Source organism: Meleagris gallopavo, chromosome 13, assembly GCF_905368555.1.
Source record: "Meleagris gallopavo chromosome 13, MGAL_WU_HG_1.1, whole genome shotgun sequence".
NCBI lineage: Eukaryota > Metazoa > Chordata > Aves > Galliformes > Phasianidae > Meleagris > Meleagris gallopavo.
Window position 1 is genome coordinate 1453704 of NC_139416.1, and position 20036 is coordinate 1473739.

Here is a 20036-nt window from a genome sequence, read left to right on the forward strand (position 1 = left end):
GGCATAGGTCCTTTCTCAATCCAGAATAGTAGGAGTTCACCTTTGAACGTGGGTTGAGTTAGATGGATGAGGAAAACAGAACTAGTCTGTCCTTCTAGGTGCAGCTGTTTCTGAAGCATCGCAGACAAACTTGCCAGCCGTCTTTAAAATGTTTGTTTAGTGGTGATGGTGTTATCCTGCCTGGCCTCCTGTGTCTGCTTTGCTTTTAGGATACAGTTGTTCATTGTTCACCTGTGTTTGAGGTTACGGTGGCGGTGGTGACAGAGTTCTGTCAAGGAACCTGTAGTGACTGCACAGCAGTAGCAAGCTGCCTTCAGAAAACCCATATCTGAGAGTCCCAGAGATCTCTGAAAGATTGCTGGTGAGAATTCATCAGTGTGTTTGCACTGACATCATTTATGTGCTGCCAGTCAGAAAAGGGAAGTGGTACAGGAAGCCTGACAGTGGGGAGATCTAATCCCACTTCGGGGTAACAGTAATAGCAGTATCAGGCTAGCCTGTAGGATGCAGAGCTTGCTCTGGACCATGGGTCACCTGAAACAGAACCCAGGCAGCCACATGCCCTGTTTATGCCTAAGGCTATGTGAGCAACAGCAGAACTTTGCAATTACTTGGTAACCTGAAGTGGAAAAACTCAATGCAGGAGGCTCACGCTGAAATGCCAGGATGGGGAAAAAGTGTACATGCGCATTTTTTCCAGTAATGAAATGACCAGTGTTACGAGAGCAATTCCCTGTTCTTTCCACATAAAGGCCTGCCTTGGTGAGTAGCACAGAGTGACTAATAGTGGAGCTTTTCCCTTTTCTCCTAGGTCAGCAGTTGGATTGAGAATGTTGGCAGAAAAAAGCTGAAGGAGATGATCAACCTGGACGATTCTTTGGAGATGCTGCTTCAAGCACAGAAGCAGTTCAGGGAGTTTGATCTTGTTGCCAGTGTAAGTCTTGTCTGATTGGAAAAACGTGTTCTCCTGAGTCTGAGTTGGCAGCATGCGTGCATGCTCAGCCAAAGCCATGATGCTGTGACAGCGTTGGTAGAGGGTTCATCACCAAGGTGTTGGTGTCACTCCTTTATGCTGCTTAGCTTCCCTGCTCTCCTCTTGTAGACAGAACCACCAGCTCTACCCCTCAGGAAAGAGGAAACATCATCTTTTTTGATTCTAGTTGACTTCTTGGTCTTCCTGGGTAGACCTTTACAAGCTGCCAGGTGGCTAATGTAAATCATAACAGATGTCAGGACTCTGCAAAATTCTGCTGTAAACAAGTACACCTCTGCTCATTTGAATCAAACCTAAACTCTGCCCTAATTAGTCCCAGCTTAATGACTTTGATCTACTATCGGCGTCAGGTCTCTGTCCTCATATGCAAATGCATTTTGCTTTCAGGAGTATTGCAGAAGGGGACAGGAAGCACTTAAGAAGATGGATCGTTGGGAAGACTTTTCCTCTGTGGATGTACATTCTTACAGAGTGAAGCTGCAGACCTACAGAGATCAACTGGAAGAATTCTGCACTCAACTGGATGAAAGCAGGCATCGAGTCTGTGAGACAGTCAGGCTGTATGAATTCTTTGACAAGGTGAGACAAGGCAACTGCTGCATGGAGGAGGGTGTAAAAACCTGCTCAGACTCAGTCCGAGCGTGGTGGTTTATGAAAGACACAAAATTTAGTGTGCACGCCAACAGGGAGCTGACAAATCATAATTTGCATTGATTTTTTTTCAAGTCTGTATGTGGAAGAAAGGATTGGTCTGTGTTTAAGACAGCATCTATGTCTATTAAGAATAGAGTTCTTCTGTCTGAGCTCTAACTTGTAGGCCCTCTTTGTGGCAGCAGGGGATAGAAGTGTGGCAGTGCTGGGTTAGGCCACCACGCCAAGGTAGGTTGCCCACATTTTGTTGGTGCTGTATCTTTACATGCTGGTAAACTGAGCCTGTTGGCACATCCTGAGTAGCACCCCACTATTCAATCCTTAATTTAGTCCAGTTCTTCTCTTTTGGAGACATGCAGAAGGATGTGGAGTGCCAGAGCAGGGTGCTGGGGAGTGTGGCCAAGGGACACGAACACTGACTGGGCCTTGGTATCTGCAAAGCCAGGAGGAGAGGGTGCTTGTGGTGGCTGCAGTGAGCGTGTGACCTTTTCACCTGTTTGGTTGAATGCAAATGTGCCTTTCAGGAGGAATGCAGTTGCATTTGGTGTGATTTAATTTCTAAAGTTGCATATGAATAAACAGTAGGATTTTGTATGTGCACTTGAAAGTACAGCTCTGGCAGGCACAGAGGACCAGGGAGTCCGTGCTCCACTTACTCCACACTTGTACAAACATTGGGTTTTAAGTTCTCAAATTCCAGAAAGAATAGACATTGAAAGTTAAGCTGTACCAGATGTAGGTGCCACTTAGTTGCTGTCTCTGAACTGCCTTGGCAGCCAGAAGTGCTCAGAGAAGGGGGTGGAAACTCAGCTAAACATGAAAAACATTCAGAAGCATCCTGTGTGAGGGAGGAAAGTGAAGAAGGCACTGCAGAGCCTTGCTGTCGTGCCATGTGAGGGCTGCTTGTTTGCTGATGCTCAGCAGGTCTGCTCTAGCTCATCTCTGCAGCTTGCTGTGCAGGTGGGAGATCCTTTTTCTGTGGCAGTGTGTCGTTCCTTTCTCAGTGAAGTCCTGGTAAAGAAGGCTGTTGCTGTATTGCTCACAAACTGAGGCACGCAGAGGTGCCACACCTTGTGCAAAACCTTGGCAAGTCTCTGGCCAAGTCAAACATCAGTCCTGTGCGACCCAACCCAGCTGAAGTTGGGGATCTCTGGAGCGCGGCCGTGAGCTGCAGCACCTGGTGGCCGCTGTCTCCTCTGTTCAGGTGTGGGTACTACAGCCCATGGTAGCTCCTGGGCTGCCAGGGTGGTCAGCCAAGGCTTTGAAGCTGTGTAGGAACACTCGTCAGAGCTAAGCCTTATTTGGACCATTCCTGGGGCACAGACGGTGCACGGCCCCCAGAGATGGGCCGTTTCTTTTCTTAGCACGCTGTTTATTCAACTTCTTTTTGATAGATGATGATTGAATGCAGTCCCTGGTGGCAGCAGCACCCCTTTAGTTCCATGCTGCACACTGTAGTGCAGGCTGATGGCAGTGGCACGGCATGTTTGCTTGCTGCTTTGGTGCAGAGGGGAGGTATCCTGTGTAGTGAGGGAGCAGGATTTTGGTCTTACCAGTTTCAACAGAACTATGAACAGTGTTAGTGTTGTAAATAAAGCATATGGGTATTGTGAACCAGTGGCCAACTGAAACCAGGGGTGTGGAGGGGATGCGTCCTGCAGCTGTAGGATGAGTGCAGAAACTGCTGTGCAGCGTTTATGTTCTTTGTGCCCGTTATTTTAATCTTGATCTCCAGCTTTCTGTCTTCCGAAAGCAAAGCCAGAGGTGCTGTCTGGGAGGTGGGGGAGAAGCAGAAGATCTTATCTAAACTGATTTCGCTCTTCTGTGATGCTGAGCTGCTTTGGCCTTACTGCTGTGATCTTGTAAGTGCCTGCCTAAGCCCCTTCTCTCTTCTCTAATATCTGAAGGGATCAACAGCAGGAGTCTAAACAGAGTAATGTCCTTTATTTCCTTCTTGTAAAGAGCTTGCAGCATGCCAGACCCCAGGATTCGGGGAAAAGCCTGGAGATGCGTAAGCAATGTACACTATGGTAATGAGCTGGCAGGCTCAGATGTCTCCAAACGTCTCAACGTGTGCCAAGGGAGCAGAGCACCCACCACAGGGATCGTGGTGTTTGTACCCTCATACCACGCAGTCTGCTAGGGGTGGGAGCGTTCTGCTGGCCTCCTGTCTGCACGTGGTGAACACACGGTGCGTAGGGTGCAGAATGTGGCTGCCAGACAGGCTGTGGAGGGGGTCAGGAGCACCTCATACGGCTCCTCACGCTGCTGTGCTGTGTTTTTTCACTGTTTGGCAGCCCCAGTGGCCCATCAGAGCTGAGCAAGCTGGGCAGGGCCAGACCACATGGAGCTCACACACGGGCTGGCAGGATTCCCTCCCCAAAGCCACAACCTGTGCCAGGCTGGATGTTTCCATTAGTCCCTGCTTCCTTTCTTGGTGCCTGGAAAGGGCTGTGGGTGGCTGGGCTGAGGCAGGAGTGGTGCAGGAAGCTGCTGTCCATCTCCGACTGCGGGCAGAGCATTGTTTTAGTACCACAGACTCAGCACAGGCATACAGTGGGACGTGCCATCTTCCTGTGGCTTTGAGCCTGGTTTGGCCTCTGTCCCTTGTTTACTCAGTTCCACAGCTGTGATGGGATCTGGCAGTGCCTTGGGGGAGAAGTGGGAAGCTGAGCAAGCAAGGGTGTGTGTGTTGTACCAAAAGCCCCACTGTTGGCTTCTTCTGAGGTTCCTGGAGGGGGGACCCTTAGCATCCCTCACTCACTGCCTATCCTGGCTTCACACTGGCACTGCAACAAGCACCCTGTCATTACCAGGAGCTAGAGCAAGTCTCCTTCTCTGTGCTTACCTTGTTAGCCTTCAGACTTCTCCCACTCTCAAGCTTTCTTTAGGCAAAGTTATTTCCCAGCTCATTCTTACTGTCTCTGCATGCTCATGACTTTGTGGTGAGCAAAGTGCCTTCTGCCTGTGATCCCAGCTTGAAGATCTCCCCCACCCACTAGGAGCCGTGTGCCTTTTCTGCAGCTAACTAATGTGGCATATCTGATGAGCCAGAGCCCACAGCTCAGCCTTTGCCAGCACTGAGATGTCAGGCAGTCCTGCAGGAGGTCAGTAGTGAAGACTTACAATGCTTTTGGCAAAACATCCCTGCTGGAAGAAAGCACTGACCCAACTGGATAGGGCAGAGCAGCATCTCACTGGCTCAGCACCTGCATACCCTGCAGCTGTGACGCAGCTGGTATCAGAGCCCTTAGAGCTGAACTGCCCACATCATTACAGGAGGGCCGGGAGCAGCCTCAGCCCCAGAGGCTCTATTCTGGCTTGTCAGGGTGTTGTGCAAGAGGTCTGTTTTGGTGGGAGCCTTGGAACCTTGCCTTGCGCCTGCTTTCTGAGGAAAGCCGTTCAGAGGCTCCGTGTTCGGGATTGTTGGTGTGAGGTTACTTAACAAATGATAGCATTTCCCTTGTTGGGATTTCTTTGGACTGTGTTCTGGAGCCTTTTCTTCAGCAGCATTTCTCTGAGCCTTGGATCCCATCAAAGGAGCCCAGCCCGTGCAGGTCCTAAGGGAGCAGGGAACTCCAGCCAGGACCTGCTGCTTCTGAGCCCTGCTCAGCACGTGCCAAGCGTGGCCCAGCCTCTCTCCATCTGCACTGGCATTTGTGAACAGACTGCGTGCGCTCACGTGCGGCTCTGCTTGCACGGTGGATGGCTCTTCTCTCACTCACCCCGGCACCACTTTGTTCTTTGTGGCTTAGAAAACAAAGCCTTTGGCAAGTGAAGGAGGTGCCTACCCTTCCTGGGGGAGGGCCAGCTGGCCTGCATTTGATTATGGCAGCGCCTCCTCATCCCTCCCCATTGTCCTTGCTGCTGCAGGCATGCCAGCGTTCTTGCGCTCCATCCTGTGAACAAGTGCTGCTGCCTATGGGGCCCAAAGAGGGGCTGGGGCCCTTCCTCCCCACAGCCCAGCCCTGCCCTGTGGATCTCTATGCACTCTCCCTTTGAGCTAAACTCACCCCGTCCGACTGCGGCCGCAGACAGACACAGCAAACGCTCCTGTAAGTACCAAGTGTCCAGCGGGACCGGCTGACGTGTTGGTTGCATTGAGATTTGTTTGGAAACAGTGTAAAGGAGGCTTGTGTGTGTCCAGCATGAATCAGAGTGCTCTGTGTGTGTCTTTTGTGTGCGCAGAGCTCTGTGTGTCTTTCCATGGTCCCTCTGAACTCCAGGGCTGCGCTCTCTGTAATGCAACAGCGTCTGTCCCTGTTCTTCTTTCTTAGAGGATGTTTCTTGTTCTTCCTAGCAGGTAGAGTTTAACTGCATCTAAAAGTCGCTGGTGGGACCGGACCGCATGCCCCAAGCCACCTGACTGCGCACACAGGGCAGATGTTTTGGTCCCCCCGGGCTGCTGTCGGGTTGTGGGCAGCACAGTGGAGTTGGTGCAGGCTTTGGGCTGCTGAGACTCACTGCTGCCGTGTTCCCAGGGACAGAGCCGACCTCTGTGTGACAGCTAAAATCAGAGCGTGAGAATTGGCTGCGTTCAGCAGACACCTGGCAGCTCTCCCCAAAAGTCACAGCAGCTACCTGCTGAGACTTCTGCTTTTCTGCCTGAATTCTGCTGCCGTACCAGATGTAGCATCCCAGGCCGTGATTTAAAGGGTCAGTCCCCTTCAAGCAGCAAGTTACTGATGTGCCTTTCTGCTCAGCCTTTGGTGAGGGAAGCAAGGTTGTGAATGTTGGTCTGCGGGAAGCTGGAGAGGAGCCGGGTAACTGCTGGGACCTTGAAGTGTGGTGGTTCTATCGCAGGCTGTTTGGCACAGGCAGAGAGTTAATTGTGCTTAGAGGGCATTGTGATTCCCTGCTCTGGGAATGGGCTTGGAAAGGAACTGTGGAGTGTAAGCTTACACCAAAGCATAAAAAGAGACGCCTGATGTGTCGCTGTTACAGATACTTATTCCAGGCAGGCACACAGGTCGTTGTGCCCCTGTGTTTGTCTGTTCATAGCAGACCTGTGCAGGTCAGAACACAATTCTGCCCCCAGCACTGCTGGGAGAGTGGGGCCTTCACCATGGCTTACAGCACAGTCTCTTTAATAACAGGTGCTGTTCTCCCTCTGCCTTGGCACAGAGATCGACTTGACTTTTCTGGGGAAAGGCTGCATGAAATTTCTAATTAACAGCTTTCATTTGCTTCCTGCTAGAAGTACTGAAGATGATGAAGGAAGGTCTGAGTAGCACAACACTGTGCCTTCCTGACGCTGTGAAGCTGCTCTAGGGGAAGCCCTTGGTGTCTGACAGCAGCTGGCTCATCTCTCCCTCTGTCTTCTCTCTCCTTCCTCAGCTACTCTGTCAAAATGGTGCCCTAGACAGACATCTCTCCTGATTTGCTCTCTCATTTCAGGGGTGTCCATTTTCATACGCACGTGGGGGATTGAGCCTAGAGGTTGGAAAGCCGATCCTCTTGTTGAGTTCACGCAAGGTTAATGCATGAAACCTTCTCCTTCCTGCCAGGTTTTTGCTGGAGAAGCCTTCCTGCAATGTTAGTAAGTCCACCAAAGGGTGTTCTTTTATCAGAAAGTTTCTGAACTTTGAAGTTTACCTCTTGCATAAACAAGAAGCCCTGACAACATAAATCCAGTCTGTGTTAGCTTTCCCAAATTACTGCCTTTCAAAATTAGTTGCTTGGAAAACATTTTATGGATTCTCCGGTAATTTGCTTGCTAGATCTACTGTCATCTAGGTTATTTTCTCTTTTTTTTTCATCAACATCTTCATTGCCGAGTTGGTGTCACAGCAGTGTTTGTAGCACCCAGCAAGCTCTGTGACTACAGAAGGCTGAGTGGTGGAAGCTCCAGCATTCAGTGCTCCTTTCTGGGTGCACGGCAGAGGTGTGTAAGGCAGAGGAACTCGTGTAAGAGTTGCCTCATCAGAGGCAACAGTGGATTAGTTGGGGTTTTTCCACGTGCCACATCCAAGCACAGTTCAAGGTTGAAGGTGTGAGTTCTTGGGGTGAGATGTTTTCCAGCACCTGCCACGGTTCTTCAGCCTCTGCTTGTGTGACCTGGCAGTTGGGGTCCTTGCTTCTTCTCCCTATTTCAGTGTTGGCAGGGGGGCTGGAGGGCCCCAGCACTTAGCTTCTGGGACGTTGGCTGCCTGCCCCTCAGCTGCCATGCTGATCCCAGGAATGCCAACGTATTTGGACCTCAGTGTGCTGCAGAAACTTTGGTCACTGTGCTCTTTAACAGTTTCTTGGTGGGCATAATCTGACAGTTATCCAAAAGCGTGGGGTTTGCTCCCCTTTGGTGCAGCAGTGAAAGCAGATCTCTTCCAGGATCAGGACCCTGGTAGGCAGTCCCTGTTGGCAGGGAAGCAATGTTTCCTATCAGCAGACGTAGGGATTTCCTAGCTTAGGTTCCAGCTGAACTGCAGCAGGAATGCATTGCACTTGAGGTGCAAGATGCGATGCTAGCAGAGGTCTTCCCTCAGCTGGCCCCCAGCCTTGGGCAGGCGAGCAGGATGTCGGGTTTGGATGCTTTTTTTTGCTTGGATCTTGGGACAGGAGCTGTGCAGGACGGCAGGCTTTGTGAATGCTCGTGTGCTGGCATCCATCTGGATACTTGGATCCTCCTGGAGTCTGGAATTCCCTTTAGTCACGGGAGTTAAATAGATCTGTTAGGGCAATCTGGCCATGGAGCTGCCCTCGGCTTACAGATGGAGCTGTGGCTCACAATGGCTCCGATCTGCATATCAAAGCCCTGCCATATGGACAGGGTTCTCCCAAGAGCCACTGGCTCTGCCCAGGCTCCTCTGGTTGCTCTAGGGGGGCTCAGAGCCTTTCAGAGCATCTCAGCGTGTTCCTTAAACCAGGGGCTGAGGAAGGGAGGCCTGACAGACGTGCTGGTGCTGGGTTTGGTTGCAGCCCCACATCTCCTGAAGCAGAGCCTTTCTCCTAGCTCAGCTGCAGTGGAAGGAGCTGTGCCGTGGGACAGCGATGCGCAGGTTGGTGTGCTCTCTCCTCTGGTCCCCACGGATTGTTTTTTGGGCTGGAAAAAGGCAGTTTGGGCAGACTGCCCTTCCCTTCAGCCAACCAAATGGCAGCACATCGTTTAGAACAAAGCAGTTTGACTCAGCGTGTCACAGGGGAAAGGATGGGAATTGAAGAGTATGGTGAAAGCACCAGTGCTTCCCAGCCAGGCCCCAGGGTATGCTGGAGGTTTCACGGTCCCCAGCTGAGTGTGGAGGGTATCATTAACCAGGAGCCAGCATAAGGCTATTACAGGGGGCATTTGCTCAGTGTGGGGATGAGGCTGTTGAGAGAAGTGTAGAGCAACACATGCAAAAAACCTCTTGAGATGACATCAGTCTCAGAGTGGAGATGGATTTGCTGCTGCTGTGCAAGACACCAGCTTCAGTGAGTCACCAGTTTTGCAGTGGTTTGGTCTTGAATTTGCTGGCAGCATGAGGCCTGCAGCTCTCACCAAAAAGATTGCTACCCTTTGCTAAAAAAAAGCATGAAATCTCTGCCCTTTTCCTCCTCCTTCTTCTCCAGGCAGTGGCTGCACATTCACAAACACATGCTTACTCCTTCATGCCTCTGTTTTTTCAGCCATCAGTAAAAATTCAACATGTGCAACTTCGTTCAGATCAGCCTGGAGGTATTTTCATGGCTGCAGTGCCCGGTTGGCCAGGTGCAGGACCTGTCCCTGGGTCCCAGCTGTTGGTGGCAGCAGATCTCAGCGTGCAGTTATGCTTCACAAGTTCTCTGTGCTCCTTTAGCACAGCACTGCTGTGCATTTTGCTGTGTGTCTTGCTGCGTGCCCCTAAGTGCAGCTGTGCTGCTGGCAGTGCCCAAGGGTGAGGCTGGGCTGGTACACACTGAGTAACTGGTGAGACATCAGGAAGGAGGGAGGATGATATGAAGGCAGTGAGGCTGCATCTGCTCTTTAGTAAGAAGGGATGGTAAGCAGAGTTTTACTGACAGAAAAGCTTTGCGGTGAGAGTTCATGAGGAGATGAGCAGTGCTTCAAACACAGAGGCTGGTTTGTAGCAAGCACAAATGTTAAAGTTTCTGATTGTGCTGGGAGCAATCTTCATTCCCAGTCCTCTGGGCTCCAGAGGTTTTTAGATGTTGAGTCAGCCCTGCTGGTGAGACAAAAATAAGCAGTGCAGAATCTACTCAAAGGCACGGAGCAAAAAGGGGAGAGTGGGGGGAAACTGCACCTAGTGTGCTGCTGGGAGGTTCTCTGCAGCTGCAGAGAGAGCAAACCTCAGATGTTCACTGCCCAGCTTCCTAGGGAGTCATTTAGTGCATGTAAATATATAAATACACTCATCCATGTGTGTCCAGCACAGGTTGCTCTGTGGAAGCTCTGAGTCGCAGCTAAGCGAGGGTTATTGTGACTTGTTGTGATTCATTAGTTGAGTCAGCCTGCTCCTAATGAGCCACGCTAGGTGTTGCTTGGCAGTTGCAGCAGTAAAAAGAAGCACAAGCACTTGCCAACTGCAGAGCAACCAGCCACAAGTGCCCTTCAGGTTGTCGTGTTGCTGTCAAGAGAGGAGAAATTGTGCACAATCCCATTTCATCCAATTATCTTCTCCTGTAATTTAGCCTCTCCTGGTCTTGTCAAGGCTTAGCTGCCCAAGGGCAAAGGAAGGGAGTTTCGAGCTCTGTTCACGTTCTCCCGGAGTGCTGCTGCAGTTTCTAACCATGTTGCCCTAATGAGTTTCCCCTGTCCTTGTTCTGCAGTTGAGGCTGTCTGTGGATCCATCCCTCTCTGATGCCCGCGTGGTCCGTTGTATTCCCTGCTGACTGCTGCCTCTTTCCCATGCCTTGTCCTTCCCTGCCCAGCTGTGGGCATCTGCCTGTTCTCTTATTCTTACACCCAGGGGATTTAGTCTGCGCCTGCCTGTCACCCTTTGTCCCCTCGTGGTGTTTGTACAGCACTGAGCTCTTGGTAACAGGCAGCAATGTAAATACTGGACTGAAAGTGTTCTTTGCTAGTGTAGGCAAACTGGTGATGTTAGTGGTCTCTCCTTTGGAGAGAGGGGGGAGACATCAGGGACACAGCAACTCTGGAGTCATTTAGCTTTGTATTTCAGGAGGATGCTTAAAGCTGAGCTGCAGCCCTGCAGGACGTGGTTCTGGTTAGTCTGCTTTCTGCTGCTAATGGATCCCAGGCAAGACTTCGCGTGCAGTGTGGAACAGACAAATGCAACAGGGTGGGGGACAGGGTAACAGCAAACCTCTGCACAGAGAGTGTGCTTGTGACTGGTGGCTTTGCTTAAAGGCTGCCATCTGAAATTGCCTGCTTTCTTACACCTCTAAGGGCAGCTGCTTGCTTATACAGCCCCAAATCCTGCTAGAAGTGAGCAGGGGCCTTAGTGTTGAGACATGGGAAAAGCATTGCAACACCCAGAAGAGACTGCCCTGTTTTCTCCACAGCTCTCCTGTGTTGGATGGCAACTTGCTTTGCATCTTGCTTGCATTTGGGGTTAGCGGGGCTGTTTTCTCTCCGTTTCTGCACTGTGAAAGAAAGGGGACCTGGCCTGCTCCCAGGCAGGCCGTCGTCCTCACACTTCAGTAGTTCTCATGTGAGCACAGACCCTTCCCCCCCGCCTGCTCTCTGGTTTCCAGGGCTCCTCGATCTGGTATTTAGGCTAGCAGCATTTGCTTGTGAATAACTGAGCCCAGCCGTGGGCTGCGGAGGTGGCCTTGCACCAGTCGGCTGCAGGAGGTGGTGATGCACAGTGAGACATGGACCCACTCCATCCCACTGGGCAGGTAGGAGAGAGTATTTTCCTAATTAACCACCCTGCCCTCTGCAGGTCCCGCAGCCTTGCTCTTTCACTGTCAGTGCTGAGGAGGGGAGGCTGAGCAAAGTGTGAGTGGAGCTGAGGACCTTCTCCAGGCTCACAGAGCAGCAGGCTTGTTGCTGCCTGCAGACTGATAGCTCTTTCAGGAAGGTTTCAGTCTGGATAACTTTGCTTTTATTCACTGTAAAACAGCTTTTTAACTGGGGTTGGTCTGAACTGCTGGCACACAGGGCAGTCGGCAGCCACGAGTCCCTGTTTACATTGTGCATAAGGGACCCCTTGGTGTCTGGGACCCTGAGGCTGGGAGGAACGTGGTGGCTTTGTGTTAGGTTCAGTCTGGAACCGATGATAGCAAACCTTGGCTCAGGTGGGATCTGGGACTGCTGGGCCTTGGCCTCTGTGTGCAGATGGCACTTGTGCAGTGCCAGCAGAGACGGGCATGGGGAGCTTCTGCCTTCGATGTGCTGCCAGCCTTGCTGTGGTGAACCAAGCAGGGACAAGTGTGGTCAGCGGTGCCTTCGGCTGTTCTGTGGCCCAGCAGGTCCCCAGGAGCCCAGCCCTCCCTCCACACCCAGCAGGACAGCCTGCTGCTGCTCCTTTTGCTGCCTCTGCATGGCCAGCCCTCTGCAGGCAGGAGGCACGCTTCTCTTCACCCTCTAATTGAGAGCTGCAGTAACGACTTGTCTATAGGGTGAAGATTGAAAGCCGAGGTACAGGCTTCCTCCTGCCTGCTTCCACACCTCAGTGGGAACATTGAGCCCCGCTGCACTTAGAGCTGGGTGGAAAAGCCATCATGGTCCTGCTTGCTCCCCCAGTCTCCATGTCTTCAGTGCCCATCGTGGTGTGGCTGGGTCAGCCACGTGGCTTGTAATGTTCTGGGACAGAGGTGTCAGCAATGCTCTTACCTGTGTGGTGATGCTTCCACCTGTGTGGTGATGCTTCCACCTGTGTGCTGGGGCACACTGTGCCCGTGGACAGGACTGCTGTTTCATGTGCTGAATGGAACAGTTGGAGCAGATGACGTGGCTGGAAAAAGCCTTGGTGGCCACTTAGCATGTTAGCAGGCAAGCTGTGGGGTGTGGAGGGCCACTGCCATTGTGCAGGGAACAAAGCTGAGCTATTCACTAGCCTGTGACAGGCACTGGGGAGGGTAGAAATGCTGTGAGATTGAGTTCTGTGCTGCCTCACAGTCCTTGCCAGGAGCAGACAGATAGCATATGAAGATGCGGGCTGGTAGGGCTGTATCTCTGTGTGGGTTGCAGCCCTGGTTCCTCCTTACCGAGGTTGTGGGCTGATCTGTAGATGAGAATAAAAGCAGTCTCTAAACTGCTCCTCTCTCCCGTTTGAGAATGGAAGTGAGGTTCCCAGTCTAGGGGAAGTCCTGCATGGGATGTCTGCCCTCCTGGTGGCAGCAAAAGCCAGGCTGTCTTCCAGGGAATACAGAAGTCTCCAGATCTTGGATAAATCAGACCCACTGGGGTCTGGCATTTCATCTGCCCACCGCAAGGCCCTCTGACCCCAGCAGCACAATGCCTGAACTGAGTGAGCGGCAGGTCCCAGGCCTGTGCTGATGATGGGGGATGAGGGGCTGCTGCTGTGTGGGGCTGCTTGAGAGGCGTTTTCCCTTTGCAGCTGCTGGCTTCTGAAGCAGCTCCTTGCTCTGTATGAGTAATGGAGCTGGCTGCACACACAGCATGCAGCTGCAGCTTCAAAGTGCCTGTCCTCGGAGCAAGGCAAGTCCCTGTGTTCAGCAGTCCTTCGTTCTGGGACTGAGCACAGTGTATGTGGCAGACAGGCACTCTTCTTTAGTTTTGTAACTAAGCTGGTAGTGTGGTGGCATTTCATCCCACTTCTGTTGGACTGACGGGGCAGAGCTGTACCTGCAAGGCCTGTGTCTGCTCCACAAGAGCTGAGCCTTGTGAAACTGCTCCCAGCATTCCTACAGCAATAGAAATAACCTGCAGAGCCACACACTGAGGTGTGCAAATTCCTGCCAGCAGCTTCCCTGGGATCCCCCCAGGGAAGGCACACATCCCCAGCAGTGTGGCTGCTGGTGTGGCAGTGAGGCTGTGGCTGAGCAGCCAGCACAGCTGAAACCCTCCACATAAGGAGCTGTTTGTTCTGCTGAATTGTTAAGCCCCATTGACAATAGCAGCCCCCCCTTCACTCACACTTGAGGAACTGCGTTGGCCACACACTGATCCTTTCTCTTGTCTGGCCCTTTGGGCACCGAGTTGGGGTTATTCTTCCCTGAGTGCCTCTGACTGGTTGCTGCCTTTTGTTCCGCAGGCGTACGAGTGGGCCTTGGAAGGGATGCGACACCTCGCCTGCATCAGCATGGAGGAGTGCAGCTCCGCCGAGCACTGCGCCGGGGTCATCAAGTGCCTGGAGAGCTACAAGGAGCAGCACCCAGACATCAGCGATGCCCGCTTCCAGGAGATGAAGGAGCTGGCCTGCGAGCTGAAGAGCGACAAGGGACTCAAGCAGTGGAAATTCGCGTGGTCCAAATGCCAGGAGACCAAGCTGGTTTTTGAAAAGAAGCTGGAAGCGGCTTTGAGAACCAGGAGGGCACTGCTGTTGGAGCAGCCACAGGTGGGCAGTGAGGCTGGCAGCGTGTCTCACCGCAGGCATTCGGAGGGGGCTGCCCCCGGTCCGCAGTGGGACAGAACTCCTGGCACGTCCCACGGCCGGCCCAGTCGCTCCACGGGCTGGACTAAAGAGAAAGCTCCCTTGCCCTCCCTGAGCTGTCCTGGTGATTTTGGTGCTGGGGAAGAATTTGCCTCCCAAGCTGCTCTCGTGGCCGGGCCTCATGTTGGCAGAGTTTCTTTTGGAAGCGGGGCCTGCAAGTCACCAAAACTGCCCGAGGAGAAGTCAAACCTGGAGAGCATCTTAGAAACGCTGGAGATGAAGCCATCCTGTGCCTCCACTCCCACTTCTGGGAAGCTGCCTCCCAAGAGGATGCTCCGTAAGGCCCAAAGCTTCGACCTGCCCTGCGGCGAGAGCCTGTGGTCGGGCTGCCAGAGGACGCTGAGCGAGCCGGCCAGGTACGGCAACACCGGTGTCTTCATCAAGGGGCTGGAGGTGAGCAGCACGGAGCTGGTGGACAGGACATTTGCACTGCGGCAGCTGGAGGGACAGCGGGGCTGTGGCTCTGCAGAGGCCAGGAGCTGGGGCAGGTGAGTGACTGTAGGGGAAAAGGGAAAGGTGGGCAGTTGTTCTCCCTTTGTGGCTTCTGTAGCATTGTTCCTCTAAAAGCAGGAAGAGAGCACTACTGGTATCAAGTGATGAGGGCCCACAGAAGTGTGGCACTCAGGGTCATACAAAGCCCGTGCCAATGTGCTGCAGCAGAGCAGAAGCAGCGTGCCATGCCATCACACTCCTTTGGGGCTGTACCTGGACTGACAGGGAGGCCCTTCAAGCACTCTGTGGCAGCTACTTCAGAGGTATGGTAGTGTTTGTAGTTACCCTTTAGGGCTGAAATCTCTGTTGCAGTGACCAACAGCTGGCTTTTGTTCTGTTCTTTCCCTTCTCTGTCTTTGAGGAACTTTTTTTTTTTTTTTTTTTTTTTTTAGTACTGCAATGCATGCAGGGTAAGGAGAGTCCAGGGATCTGAGGTGTTCTTGAAAGGGAGTCACCAGACAGGTCTTTGAACTGCTCTCATAGAAGAAAGAAAAAAAAAAAAAAATAATTAAGAGGTCACTTGCAGATCTCAGAGAATTTGGAATGGTTAAAGACATCCTGGTAGGGCAGTCAGGAAGGGTTTTTGTGCCTCCACCAAGGGGCTGAATCCAGGCAGGAGTGGTTGAAAGGTCTCCCTCCAGCAATGGGAGCTGCTGGGCTCCTGTCCTCCTTCCCTTCCTCTTCCTTCCCAAGTAGAAAAGCAGAGGGAGATCAGCAGGTGGGTGCAGCTCTGCAGGACCCAGTTTGCTGCTGGTGTGAGAGGTGAGAACCCAAGGCTGGATGCAGGGACCACGGAGCTCCTCTGCTGCTGCTGCTCTGCAGAAGCTCTGCTTCCTTCTCTGGATGGAGCCCAGCACGTGTCAATAAGGCTCACAGCAGGGGATGAGCATCAGAGACAGAAGGCTGACCCTGTGCTTCTCAAGGAAGCAGCAGAACGCAGCGGTTTGGACTTCTGAACAGCCTGAGGAGCTGGGGAAAGCTGAGATCAGGGAAGACAGGTCCGTGGTGCAGGTGGTTGTCTGGTGCTGCACTGCCTCACAGTGGAAACCTCCAGTACTGAGGAGCAATCCAGTCCCTTCAGAGGAGCACGGAGCGACCCGTGCTAGGAAGTGCTGTATTCTGATGCCTGATGGGAAGGCTGTTTCCCACTGATGGTTACTGGGACGAGCCCTGGGAAGGATGGCTGGACTGCCAGGCTGGGATTGATGCAAGAATGGGGCACCCACTTTAGAGGGGCCGAGGCTCTCTCCCTCTTGCTAAGCAGAGTGCATACATGCTCCAGTGGTAGCCAGCAAGCTCCTGGCTTGGAGGAGAATCAGAGCAGCTCCCTCCTTCCCAGCTGGAGCACTTACAGAACCTCCAGCTGGGTCACTCCTTCTGGTCCTACTGCTCCAGGCTGCAGCCTCCTTGTTTGGGCAGCCCTTCTTCTTCCAGCTCAACAGCATGTGCATCCAGAGTATCCCATTCCCCAGTGTTAACACTGCTTCTCACATTCACCAGGCTGACTCTTTTTTGCTGGCATTTCTGCTGTCTTTTTTTTTTTTTTTTTTTTTTTGAAACACACTGATTTATGGGAGCAGCCTGTTGTGTCCAGGAGCAGGACTGGACCCTGCTGAGGATGGTTTAGGACCGCAGCCAGCTCAGGGCCTCCCTTCATGATCTGAAAAGCTGTGGCGTCTCTTGGGTTATTTGCCAGCTTTTTGAGGGAGGGGCAGCTCTCACAGGAGGCTGTGGATCTGGGTTGAGGTGGTACTAAGGGATCATCCCCACATTGTGTCCTGGGGAGGGCTCTAGGGGGCAACTCTGTGCTTCAGGGTCCCTTCAGGCCAGCTGTTCCCTCCTGCAGCAAGCTGCGGCACATCATCGACGAGATGGTGACCACAGAGCGGGAGTACGTCAGGTCGCTGTGCTACATCATTGAAAGCTACTTCCCTGAGATGGAGCGCCTGGATCTGCCCCAGGACCTGCGGGGGAAGCGCAGCGTCATTTTTGGGAACCTAGAGAAGCTCTATGACTTCCACAGTCAGTACTTCCTGCGAGAGCTCGAGAGCTGCTGCAACCACCCGCTGCGCGTCAGCCACTGCTTCCTGCGGCACGTAAGGCGTCACACCTCCCGGGGTCGAGCTCCTCCACACTTGATTTCTGTGCACCTATTAGCCTAGCTGCTCAGCTGTGCCTTGATGGGCTGTGGCTCTTACTGGGATGGTATACATATGTTTATTGGGGTACATAATGAGTGAGGGGCAATGGGAAAATGGATGGAAAAACTCCTAGCTACTGTGAGAGTAGGAAGGTGAGAACATTCCCCCGCTCTTGCTGAACTTAAAGTCTGTCGTGATGGACAGGAGGCTCTGGCGTAGCCTGGGAGAGGCAGAAGTGCTGTAGTAACCAACCCAGGGCATGGCTGTTGCAGGTCCTGGGCCTGCCCAGGCCTCACACACAGACCTCTTTTGCAGAAAGACCAGTTTGGGATGTACGCCTTATACAGCAAGAACAAGCCAAAGTCAGACTCGCTGCTGGCCAGCCATGGGAACACCTTCTTCAAGGTAAATGCTACTGCTCACATTCATGGTTTCTCATGGCGTTTGAGTCACTGCCCTGTTTTGCTCAGCAGCCTCTGCCTTCTGGCATGGCTCTCTGCACAAGTGTACGTGGGGCCAGGAGTGTGCAGTGAGTGCTTTGGGAAGGTGCCCAGCACATAGCCGCATCGATCCCTTTCCCCTGTATTTCCCTGTAGAGTGAGCAGAGTAGCTTTGTTGGGAAGCTGAGGCCCTGGGCAGCTGGGGGTGCGTTGGTGCCTGCGTGGGGCCCTGGGGCTGCCCTTACTGAGCTGTTGCTGTCACTGCTGTGTTCTCAGTTCAAGCAGGTGCAGCTGGGGGATAAGATGGATCTAGCCTCCTACCTGCTGAAACCCATACAGCGCATGAGCAAATATGCCCTGCTCCTGAAGGACCTGATCAAGGAGTGCAGCGAGGCACAGGAGCAGGAGCTGGGCTACCTCCGGGCAGCAGAGGAGATGGTGAAGTTCCAGCTACGGCATGGGAATGACTTGCTGGCCATGGATGCCATCCGTGACTGCGATGTACGTGTCATTGTCCTCTCCTGCCTGGGAGCCAAGCTGCATTCCCCCCTGCACCCCTTGGGCTTAGGGTCTGGGTTGTGTGGCACACCCCTGTAGTGGTCAGGGTGCTGACTCCTGAAGCGCAGGGCAAGGGTGCAGTGGGACTTGGCAGTCTCCTGATCTGCTGCAGGCTCAGGTTGGAGGAAGATGGATTTGGAGCAGGCAGAACTGAGGTGCTTGCCTTGTGACCTGGGTGTGCCTGGGTGGCGGCTAGGTAGGCGTCCTTTCCTTGGCAGCTCACTTCATCCTCCAAGAGAAGGCCAGGCTGGTGCCTCCAGCTGCCAGCCCAGAGGTTTGTCACAGATCTGTGTGGGGTGAAGGTTGTCAGTGGCCTGTGCTTAGGGAGGAGCTGCAGCTCTCACCTTAGCTCTGAGCCAGTTGTTCTGGCCAGATGTGGCCACTAGCATTGCCATAGAGCCCAAGGGGACGTGGTCCTCTTACCTCTTCAAGAAAACAGGCAGTGGCCACTTCTTCCCCTGTGGGCCGTGTGTGGAACCTGTGCTCTGTGTCTGGGTCTGCCCAGCCATGGGCTCCCTGCTGCTGGGAGAAGTTCTGGGTCCTTACCAGGCTGTTCCCTGTGGCCAGGTGAACCTGAAGGAGCAGGGGCAGCTGGTGCGGCAGGACGAGTTTGCCATCTGGCTGGGCCGCAGGAAGTGCCAGCGCCACGTCTTCCTCTTTGAGGACCTGATCCTGTTCAGCAAGCCCAAGAGGATCGAGGGTGGCTTTGATGTGTATATCTACAAGCGCTCCTTCAAGGTAAGGGCAGATGTGCAGATTGCTCTCGTGCAGGAGGTGACTCTGGACTTCTCCCTGAAGGTTTTGTGTCCTCTTTCATTGGGTCATCTTTCTCCCCTGCTCTGCCTGCCACTAAGTTCCCCTTTCCTTTTCCTGGTGCAGCCCCAGCTGATGCTTTGCTCTTCCTTCTTTCTGGCAGACTGCAGACATCGGTCTGACGGAAAACTCTGGGGACAGTGGGCTGCGTTTTGAGATCTGGTTCCGAAGGCGGAAGTCCAGTGACACTTACATCCTCCAGGCCAGCTCAGCTGAGACCAAGCAGGCCTGGACCAGTGACATTGCCAAGATCCTGTGGCAACAGGCAGCCCGCAATAAAGGTGTGATTCCTTCCCAGGGCGTCTGTGCCGCAAAAGGTGCGGGAGCCCCGTTCAGCTCGTGCTGTTCTGAGTAGGTTTGGAGCCTATCACCAGACAGCTTTGTGCAGCAAGCAGCCGTGTCCCTGCATGCAGCCTCAAGAGCATGTGCTGGAGTTGGCTGAGTGCTGTCCCTTCCCTGCCCTTTGTCCCCAAAGACCCTGATGTCAGTCTACACTCCGTGTGGCTGTGTGACCTGAGAGAAATGGGAGATGTCAGTATGGGTTTCCTGTCCCATGAGAGTGGCACCGCTTGTGAAAAGCTCACTGTTTTCCCCACAGCCTTGCTATCGGAGTGGCAGCTGCCTGGCTCAGGCTGGCTGACTCCCTCTCCTCCACCTCAAGCTTCCTGCTTGGCAGGACACTCACAGCTGGCATGGCACTGGACCCTGAGACCAGAGCAAAGCATGACTGCTTGTTTGTGAAAACTCCTCAGGACTGGGGAACGGTGGGAGAACAGATGGAATGGGAGTATCTCAGGAGCAGTCTGCCCCTGGGCAGCAGGATGCCTGCAGAGGGGGCTGGGGCAGCCTGACAGGCAGCTGTGGGTTGCTGTTGAACACTTTGCTCTTCCCCTGCAGAAATCCGCATGCAGGAGATGGTCTCCATGGGTGTGGGCAACAAACCATTCCTGGATATCAAACCCAGTGAGGCTGCTATCAATGACCGTGCTATTGACTACATCATGAAAGGCAGAGGTGGGTGCCAGCCTTGCCTGTCTCCTGCTCCAGTTGAGCCCAGCAGGCTGACACTCATGGCTTTTTCACTGTGTTTTGTGGCAGCTGCCAGGACCAGAGCATCAATCGCAGTGTCTCTCTTCGACCATTCCAACCCCTACAAGAGGACGCAGGCGCAGCTCTCTGCTGGCAGCACCCCTGCTGCATATGGCCCGTCCTCCTCCTCACTGCTGGGGCCCCTCAACCTGCACATGTACCTGGACCAGGCGCTGCTGCCCAGTGTCCTGGCCCCCCGGCGCCCCTTTGATGTCAGCCCCTGCATTGAGGAAGATGAGCTGGAGCATGAGACGAGCAGCCAGCCGTCACTGAGTACGTATGGGCCTCCTGTGCTGCTGCACACCGGGGTCTGCCCTTGGTGTCCCTGTGCTGTGCACTCGTCCCCGCTGCACGGTCACAC

At 53.4% G+C, this 20036-nt stretch overlaps 1 protein-coding gene across 12 annotated transcripts in view; it reads left to right on the forward strand.

The window, feature by feature from the left end:
- PLEKHG4 (pleckstrin homology and RhoGEF domain containing G4) overlaps window positions 1–20036 on the forward strand; it is an 84419-nt gene that overhangs the window by 61058 nt on the left and 3325 nt on the right. For 10 of the 12 annotated variants that reach the window (XR_014886024.1, XR_014886025.1, XM_085234544.1 and 7 more), the window contains 10 exons: window positions 812–934; window positions 1382–1573; window positions 13744–14630; window positions 16481–16730; window positions 17091–17180; window positions 17492–17716; window positions 18341–18511; window positions 18690–18903; window positions 19484–19600; window positions 19685–19948. Coding sequence is in view for 10 of the 12 variants with exons in the window: in XM_085234544.1 (XP_085090670.1) it covers window positions 812–934; window positions 1382–1573; window positions 13744–14630; window positions 16481–16730; window positions 17091–17180; window positions 17492–17716; window positions 18341–18511; window positions 18690–18903; window positions 19484–19600; window positions 19685–19948 (2533 nt within the window). In the remaining 2 variants the exon portion in view is untranslated. Of the gene's footprint in view, window positions 1–811; window positions 935–1381; window positions 1574–13743; window positions 14631–14712; window positions 14898–16480; window positions 16731–17090; window positions 17181–17491; window positions 17717–18340; window positions 18512–18689; window positions 18904–19483; window positions 19601–19684; window positions 19949–20036 lie in introns of those variants that run through there. The other 2 variants (XM_085234539.1, XM_010717888.4) reach the window with 2 other exon arrangements.